The 8,909-nt window shown below is 37.8% G+C and overlaps 1 protein-coding gene across 3 annotated transcripts; it reads left to right on the top strand.

The window, feature by feature from the left end:
• Positions 1-3,872: 3,872 nt before the first annotated feature.
• LOC140819547 (protein-tyrosine-phosphatase PTP1-like) lies at positions 3,873-8,662 on the top strand. 3 transcript variants are annotated; one of them, XR_012115234.1, is made up of 8 exons: positions 3,874-4,252; positions 5,006-5,102; positions 5,187-5,269; positions 5,371-5,505; positions 5,957-6,091; positions 6,709-6,857; positions 6,937-7,073; positions 8,198-8,292. XR_012115234.1 is itself a non-coding variant. In XM_073179682.1 (8 exons), the coding sequence occupies exons 1-8, from the start codon at positions 4,028-4,030 to the stop codon at positions 8,282-8,284; spliced, it is 1,053 nt and encodes a 350-aa protein (XP_073035783.1). In that variant the 5' UTR covers positions 3,874-4,027; the 3' UTR covers positions 8,285-8,662. The 3 variants fall into 3 exon arrangements, 2 of the variants coding, with proteins under 2 accessions (XP_073035784.1, XP_073035783.1); XM_073179682.1 differs by having other exon boundaries at positions 6,932-7,073; positions 8,198-8,662; XM_073179683.1 differs by lacking the exon at positions 5,957-6,091 and having other exon boundaries at positions 3,873-4,252; positions 6,932-7,073; positions 8,198-8,662.
• The last annotated feature ends 247 nt before the right edge of the window (positions 8,663-8,909 follow it).

The raw sequence follows: 8,909 nt of genomic DNA, 5'->3' as shown, positions 1-8,909 counted from the left end.
ATTTGCTACGAGGCTTATTGGTATTTTATTAACAATGTCAGATGTCACCGACGTCTTGATCTCGGGGCATGACATTTAAGTGGTATCAGACTCGCCGGGTTCATAATCTGGCTGGGAATTTGATAGACAGAATTTGACAAATGCACATGCCTTTCTATCCAAATTATTCTGATATATATACTCATCTCGTTTGTTTAAATCCTCAAATTCAATCTGTCTCCATAGTTGGATGGCTTATTATTTTGCATAGAATCTCGAAACTCACTCTTGTCACTGCTTTCAATCTATACGAAACTACCACTATGAATCCCTCCGAAGAAACCGAGTCCCAACCTATGATGGGAATCCCGACCCGGAAGTTGGACACAACTGGCTCAAAAATGTAGAATGCCAACTTCATCTGCTGGAAGTGCCCGAAGAACTCAAGGTACAAGTGGTAATACAATTTCTTGAGGAAAGACCACGCAAATGGTGGGAGACTATTTCGTCGACTATGGCCGAGGATGTGCCAATTACATGGCAGACATTTAGAAGTGAATTTCTGAAGCAGTATTATCCGACGGCAAATCAGATAAAACAATACGAACTTAATAGAGCTCCATTTATTTAACATAGTACCGGAGCTTTGAATTTAATCCAAGTTTTCATTATTTTTTTCCATAGCAAAACTAAAAACTGGACATAACAAAGCTGATGGAAAAATTCTTGTGGAACATTTTCAATGTTCATATTGGTATCTATTCATGAAACAAAGAATACATTTTCGAATTGAAATGATAATGCTATTTAGCGCACAAGGTAATGAGAAAAATGGAGATATCAAACTCTCTTGATACACCACTATCTTGTCTATATAGTTGGGCATGATATTCATTCTGCACGATAAGTGACGCAGTGTCAACCTAAGTTCATTAGTGAAAACAGACAGTTTGCCCACTTCATCGACGTAGATCAGATGCCTCGCCTTGGAAGACCGTAACGTTTGGGATTTGGAACACTGCATACTTTTCGTACAAATTTCCAGTTTGGGTACTCAATAATTCGCCAAACATTAACATTTTTTTCGTAATGGTAGCATATGAACAGAGAACCAGATGCTACCGCGAGACCGATGCCATTAGAATCATTTAATGGTAGGTTGGAGACCACGGAATGGGAAAAATTCTGAGAGCTCAAATCATGAGCCAAAACCTTGTAACATTTTTCCATGTCGGTCCGTAGAGTCCAGTGCATACGTCCTCGGAAGTAAAGACTATCATCCGCCCCCATGACCACACAACCATCTGGAAGGTCAAAATCCAACACGTCCCAACAAGACAATCTCAAACTGAAACTTTGTAACTCTATTTGTATCCCCTTTTTTCCTGATCATATTCACCCCCAACTTCAAAATCAGATAATCCTCTGATGAATTTTCGTAGGCAAAGCCGTACATAGTGGAAGTAAGTTTTTCACCAGTCGGATGAGGGGGTATTAGCCTTTCAACTCTAGTGACCGGATTAAAGACAACAATATCTTGTTCTACCGTGATGCACACACCAGACCATTACAAGTGTGAAGACCCAAAATTTTGCATTACAAAAAGACAAAGTACCAAGTTGATTTTAGTTTTGCATTGAAGATGAATTATGTCATGGAGGAGAATAAAATTACATGCAATTTTTGGCATTGAGAGGGAAGGCCTAAAGTCACATTAGTGATATTTAAGTCCATAAACTATGCAATATTTGGCATGGAGGGGGAAGAACCAAAGATATATTGGTGATTATATGCCATAAATCATGCAACCTTTGACATGGAGGGGGAATACCTAAATTCATATTGGTGCCCATAAATAGTGGCAAAGGAATTAGTGAAATGACAACAAAACAATGTAAAAAATTTTCTCCAAAAGTTGCAATTTTCGAGTATCAAAATTTTTGCCCAATTTCAGAAAGTTTTTCTTATTGTTTTACAAATCCAAATCCGATCTCAACCGTTCAGAATATACCTACACATGTTTGGAGCAACATATCCAAAATTCAGATCGATCCAACGGTTCAATTAGACAAAATATTTTTTGCAAGGTGACTGGTTTTTCAGTGTCAAATTTCAACTTGTTCATTCCAAGATTTTTGGAACAATCTTTCAGGTAAGTGAGTTTATATATTTTAAAGACTATGTATGTTTTAAAATTCGATCGTCTACTGCATGATGTGAATAAGTGTGGATTTCGAAAAATCACTAAGTTGCTTCAAATCGTTTCGTTCCGTCTGTTTGTTCGTTTATGCTTCTCTGTTTCGTTCTATGTTGGTGTCATTCAGTTCGAACCAGTTTTTCTCTGAATGATAAGTTATCAATTTGAATCTTATAATTGTGCATCGGGAAAACCTGTGAGGGAAAATGCCCTAGAAAGAGCCCGAATGCAGGAAAAGGCCTCCATAGGGAGCCCATTTACAGGAGAAGACACCAGAGGGAGCCCAAGATCAAGGATAACCCATGATCATTATAATATGTTTGTCTGATAAGTTCTGTTCTGAAATGTTCTGATTCGAAGTTCTGATTTGTTCTAAGTTCGATTTCTGTTTATCCAACTCTGAAGCTCTAATTTGTTCAACGTTTGACTTCTGTCCATTCAACTATGATATACTATGCTATGTAAAAAGAAGAATGTTTTAAAAGTTTTATGTATCAAATGTTTTATGGTATTCGATCGGCCCCGCTTGCTGAGTGTTTCCCAAAACGCTCGCCCCCTTTACATCCCTCTCTAGATGAGAATGGAGAACATGTAGAACAAAAGGAGCAGGAGCAGGAGCAGGAGCAGGAGCAGGGGCTTGTAAAGAATTAGAAGGAAGGAATTCAAGTTCTTCATCTTCAAGCCCATTAGTATTCTTTGTCTTTCTTAGTAATGTTTGTATTTTTCGCTTCCGTAACCTCTGTATTTTTCCTTTCATGTAAAGACAATGGAATTTTATGAAATAGACTGGTATTTGGCTATTTGCTACGAAGCTTATTGTTATTTGATTAACAATGCCGGATCTCACCGACGTATCGGTCTCGGGACGTGACATTTAAGTGGTATCAGAGCCGTCAGGTTCATAATTCGATTGAGAATTTGATAGACAAAATTTGACGAAGCCTTTCTATCCAAATTATTCCGATAGATCATACTCATCTCCATTTGTTTAAATTCTCAAATTCAATCTGTCTCCATAGTTGGATGACTTATTCTTCCGCATAGAATCTCGAAACTCACTCTTGTCACTGCTTTCAATCTATGCGAAACTACCACTATGAATCCCGCTGAAGAAATCGAGTCCCAACCTATGATGGGAATCCCGACCTGGAAGTTAACCACAAATAGCTCAAAAATGTATAAAGCCAACTTCATCTGTTGGAAGTGCTCGAAGAACTCCAGGTAGAAGTGGTGATACCATTTCTTGAGGAAAGAGCATACAAATGGTGGGAGACTATATCGCCAGCTATGGCCGAGGATGAGCCAATTACTTGGCAGACATTTAGAAGGAAATTTTTGAAGCAGTATTATCAGATGGAATTCTATTTGCAAAAGCTGAGAGAAAATAAAGTATAAGATTATAAGACAGAAATATAATTAATTTAATTAAATGTGCCTTTTTAATTAATAATAAAAAAATAAAATAAACAAATAAGTTGTTTTAATAAATACGTACGAGGTAATGAATAATAAAAAAGGTAGGACAAGGAGAGAGAGGGATTATTTCACCCTGCCCGTGTAGGCAGTGCCTGCACGGGAAGGGAACGGCCCGGATCACTCCACATGAGTGATCCGGGCCCACCACCATGTATTAAAAAAAAAAAAAAATTGGCTCGGAAAAATCCGAGCCGTTAGATCTACCCTGCGGGCAGTGCCCGCAGGGGTAGGGTCTACTTTACCGAGAGAGAGAGAGTGACGATCGGGGACCCGAAAAACTGGAAACGGAGGATCCGAAAAACAGTGGATTCCAAATCCTCGGAGCAATCCACGGGTAACGCCGCCACGAAGTGCCGTCGTGGAAGGAGATCGGTGATGACCACTGCCGGAAAGGACCTCTCATCCAAGACAACTGTCTCTGGTACCGCGACGTTACCTTCTGCAGCGGCCAAATCCTTCGATTTTTCTCCGGATTTGACGATGCCGGGACCCCGCCTCACCAGCGACCAGATCCGCTACTGCTCTGAAGCACTTCAATGCTTCAGCGCCAAGAAATTCAACTCTCCCCAATCGATTCGTCAGGAGTTCCAAATCCTGCAGGTAGATAAATTACTCGTTCTCATTCTTTAAGGATATGGTTTCTTCCTTGAATTTGAGTTATCTATCGTATGGTATTTGGATGGTTTAATGAGCTCGATGTTGAGCTAGTATTGAGTACTCAAATTTCTGTTACTTAAGATCACACTTGCTTTTTATTGGAAAGAACGAGATTGAAGTTTGATATGCTTGGGAAGTTCGTTAATTCCGCTTATTTTTAAATTCATTTGAAGCTTAATGATCACTAATTATGATAATATACGATAGTGTGATGGGCGCGAGAATACCAGCGGTGGAGGCCTCAGAGCTCTCAAATTTAACGTTTAATGATCTATGTAATATGAGTTTCAAGCAAATTTTTGGATATGCCTTGACCATAATTCAAAAAAGGAGAAGGAAGTAAGAAGTAGTTAAATGGGGAACAAAAGGATAATTCAGTAGTTAGAGAGTCGACGAAAGAAATGAGTGTATCCCAGCATGATTCCTGAACTGAGCGAACTTAAGTTGTTCCTTTGGTCGCGTTCTGTTCTGGAAGAAACTCAATTCAGAACTAGACTTTGTGCTGCGACAGAGATTCCGAAATCATATAATGAAACACTTCGGGACAACCTCTTGCCATAGGAAATCCCATCAGTTTTGTTTTTTGTGTTTCTTTGAACATTTCCTTCTACTATGACATGGACAATGAAATTTTTGATGTATCTTATCGAGTTATTTTGCTTAATTCTAAGATGTAGAACGGTGGTTTGACTGCAGGCAAATAGGATGAGAGCATTGGATATGAGGAATAGATGCACTGTGGCTCTGGACGGCACAAATCACAGCAAGAACCGATACACTGATGTATTGCCGTGTATGCTGATCTACGATATTTTAAGTTTCTTAAGTTCTCTATTCGCCTTTGTGGTATTTTAATTCCTGAAATTCTTTGCTGCAGTTGACGATAATCGGGTCATTTTGAAGCAACGTAAACATTACAGACCATCTGCAAGGGGATATATCAACGCCAGTTTTGTCCGGGTACTTTTCTGGAATTTGACATGCAATTTAGTGGCATACTCTTATGGGAGTGCTTGGGTATCTAGTTGTATACATTTGTGATTGATTCTTTTTAATTGCAGACTTCTGAAAGTGTTTCTGGGTTTATTGCGACTCAAGGTCCACTGCCGCACACCTATGAAGACTTCTGGGAAATGATAATACAATACCGATGTCCTGTAATACTTATGCTCACCCGGTTGGTTGACAATTACCAGGTGAACAATCCAATCTTTCTGATCATCATAACCTAAGATTAGACCCTATAGTTTCCATCGCAAATGATTTTTCCTATATTGTTATTATTATTGATCATGTTGCATTATTTTTCTTATTCTCCGCATGGACCACTTTAACATTCGAAGCTGTTTCCGCCTGTCAGGTGGAATTTTAGAAAAATCCATGTCTTTCTTGGGTGAAGCACATTGTTATGTTGGTTCGTTTGACATCCACTTGAGGTTTTAGATTCTTCTTTAAGCGTCCACAAAAGTTTATAGTTGTCCAATGATTTTTTCTAATTGATGTTCAAATTTTTTTTTTTTGTAAGCATCGTGTCATTTTAGGGGCATTTTTTCCTACTGATTATCAACACAAATGCTTATTTGCTTCACGTAGCCTCCTTGATAAATTTTCTGTGCCATTCCTCATTGTTTAGTAATACTCATGCAGACAGTGAAATGTGGTGATTATTTCCAAGCGGAAAATGGGCCTAAAGAATTTGGAAATATATGCATCGTCACCAAGTGGATGCAAACGACCGATGCTTCATTGATCGTGCGATGCTTAGAGGTGTCCTACAAAGAGGTCAAAGTCCCATTAGCGTTGATGTGATCAACATTTATAAAAATATTGCAATACAAGTGGTGATATGTTAACCAGAGACCACATAATACAAATTTTAAAAGTGTTGAGTCGAAAAATCCAGAATGCCCATCTGTCAAGGTTACCGAAGTTGTAGTTTCATAATGGTGTAATCATCCGTTAACCATCACTTTTGGTAGTCAATCGGCTAGCTCAAGTGAAGAGTTGGTATGATCACGGGTTTGAGCCACCCAGGTGTGAGATTTGGAAATAAAGATAGAGAAATCACCACTTACAATTGTTACATCATAATTGGACCTCCAACCTCACTGACATTTTTTCTACTGTTTTGGTAATGACCTTGAAACATTTTCCACAGTAAGAAAATAGGTGGGGAAATGTTTGAGAGTTTAATTTCGTGTGACTTGGTTTGCTCCGACATTATACCTTTCAGTAAATATACGATGGAATCCTGTCCCCATCAGCCTTCATCACTGATCATCCTATATATTTATGTTCTGTACCAAAATTAAGACTAGCCCTTGCCCCCCTCCCAATAAAACAAGTTTGCTCTCGTTTGAAATGAAGCATTTTATAAGTGTTTCTTCTTACTATTTCAGTCAGAGGAGCCTCCGTTGTCTGTTTTGCACATTCAGTATCCTGAATGGCCCGATCATGGAGTTCCGAAGGACACTTTTGCTGTTCGTGAAATCTTCAATAGAATATATACTGTTCCTCCTGATCTTGGGCCAATTGTCGTGCACTGCAGGTCTGCCTTCAGCTGTGGCATTTAAAATGCGACCTTTACAAATTATTTTGTCTGACACATATTCCTTTTTGCAGTGCAGGTATTGGTAGAACAGGTACTTATTGTGCAATTCACAATACCATCCAAAGAGTTCTTGCTGGAGACATGACTGCTTTGGATCTTGTGAACACCATAACCACTTTTAGGTCGCAGCGAATAGGAATGGTTCAGACACTGGTAAAATTTTCTTAATACTTCATCATACTCGCCATTTAAAGTATTAGTAAGAAGTCTAAAATAAATTGTCTATCTCATCAATTCAAACAACCTTTTGACCATTTATGGGTACACTCCCTATATTATTTTCCCCTCTAACCCTGTAAATAAACCTATAAAAATTTTGTATTCAACGCAGTCAGCATAATTGAAATAAGTTGCTTCTTTTACCCAATAATTTTGCAATATTTCAGAGTTACCATAAGCTCAGATAATGGATGAGTGACGAATTTGGATGAAATCAAATTAATGTTTGTCATCATTTTCCAAACCAATTTCCTGTCTCCTAAAATGAAAACATATATCTTTCATTTTTATCTCCTTTTCCCGAACCAATCCCACCTATGTCTCCCAGCATTATTGTTAGTGTGAGAGAATTTTATAGGACGCCCTACTGTATGTGTTTTTTTTTTTCAATAGATCCTTCTTCTATGTATATTTTAATATATGGAGAGGGCTATTTCTAAAACCAAAGCACACAATGAGTCCATGGCCATAATTTCCTCTTAGTGTTCCTAATTTTCATCAGTTTCAAAAAATACCCCATCCATGTATTTTATCATGATAATTTAAAATTTTCTATTATAAAATTTTAGATCAATTTTATCAAAATTGTTTCTGACATGATTTGGCACTTATAGCTATTTCAAATTGACACTTTTAGCGTTTTCGAATAATTCTTCCAAATTATTTTACCAAAACTCCTTCCCCAAAACCACACCCCCAGTGCGAGATCTTTAATTCACGCAAAATTCATTTATATAAATTGGTCTGTCTTTGTTAAATTTTGACGTAATGTATGAGTGTATCACTATCAAGTATCAGGTCCACTCATAAAGTATAAGTAAGAGGCTGTTTTTAGCGTTCTAATTTGGGACTTCGAATGTTACCTCTTCTAACAACGAAAGTGGATGCAAATTCAAGTCCTCTGATTTTCAGCTAGGTACTGAGGGTTGCTATAGGTCGAGATGTTGATAAAATTACTGCATAAGAGTCCCTGTTAAGATTATGATTACACTAGCAATCTCTTAGTCTAATGTGAATTCATAACATATTCTGCTTACAAATGGCTGCTAAATTTGCAGGAGCAGTATCTCTTCTGCTATGATGTCATTGTTGATGCACTAGAAAAAATGCTTTCAGATAACAATTCTCAAAGTCGTGCACGATGAAGTTTTAAGTTTAACAGCTTCATGCTCCGAAGTTCAAATCATCCTCGTACACTGTCTTGAGGACTCCACTTCCATTACTGTCCGTTAAACTCCCAGCCTTCTGTTAACTGAAAATAAACTGGTCTATTTCTTCTCTTTCTTTTGGGTGTAGTATTCTTTGCTACATATCGTGTATGTCATTACAAACCGTTAAATAATAGTCATTCTGGTTATCAAAGGATCTCTAGTTTCTATAAAGACCAGGCAAGCTTCGTTGTCTTGTTAACGAACGTTTCATTGTTAATGTACTAACTTCTCGACCTTGCTGTAAGAGAAGGTCCCGAAGCTTTGAACTATGTGGTTTCTTATTTACTGGGAATTATTTTCATGTCACAGTAAGGGTGATGTAATGGAGCCATGTACATTCCATTTAGTGGTTATTGCATTGAAATATAGTATGACATCATGGGTAATTTTAGCAAGGTGAGATGTATCATATATATTACCTTTGTGCATCATCTCATTTAAGCAGGATTATAAACAATGACAAAAACTTGTGTGAGACGGTCTCACGGGTCGTATTTTGTGAGACAGATCTTTATTTGGGTAACCCATGAAAAAGTATTACTCTTTATGCTAAGAGTAT

Source organism: Primulina eburnea, chromosome 18, assembly GCF_022965805.1.
Source record: "Primulina eburnea isolate SZY01 chromosome 18, ASM2296580v1, whole genome shotgun sequence".
Classification (NCBI taxonomy): Eukaryota; Viridiplantae; Streptophyta; class Magnoliopsida; order Lamiales; family Gesneriaceae; genus Primulina; species Primulina eburnea.
Note: the sequence above shows the minus strand (reverse complement) of the source record. Positions and strands in the feature narration are given on the sequence as shown.

What these genes read in the sequence shown, in the direction of transcription:
- LOC140819547 (XM_073179682.1), top strand. Translation starts at nt 4,028, where the DNA reads ATGACCACTGCCGGAAAGGACCTCTCATCCAAGACAACTGTCTCTGGT. An exon ending in AGGAGTTCCAAATCCTGCAG is followed by an intron (nt 4,253 to 5,005) that starts GTAGATAAATTA and finishes GTTTGACTGCAG; the next exon opens with GCAAATAGGATGAGAGCATT. An exon ending in TAGGAATGGTTCAGACACTG is followed by an intron (nt 7,074 to 8,197) that starts GTAAAATTTTCT and finishes CTAAATTTGCAG; the next exon opens with GAGCAGTATCTCTTCTGCTA.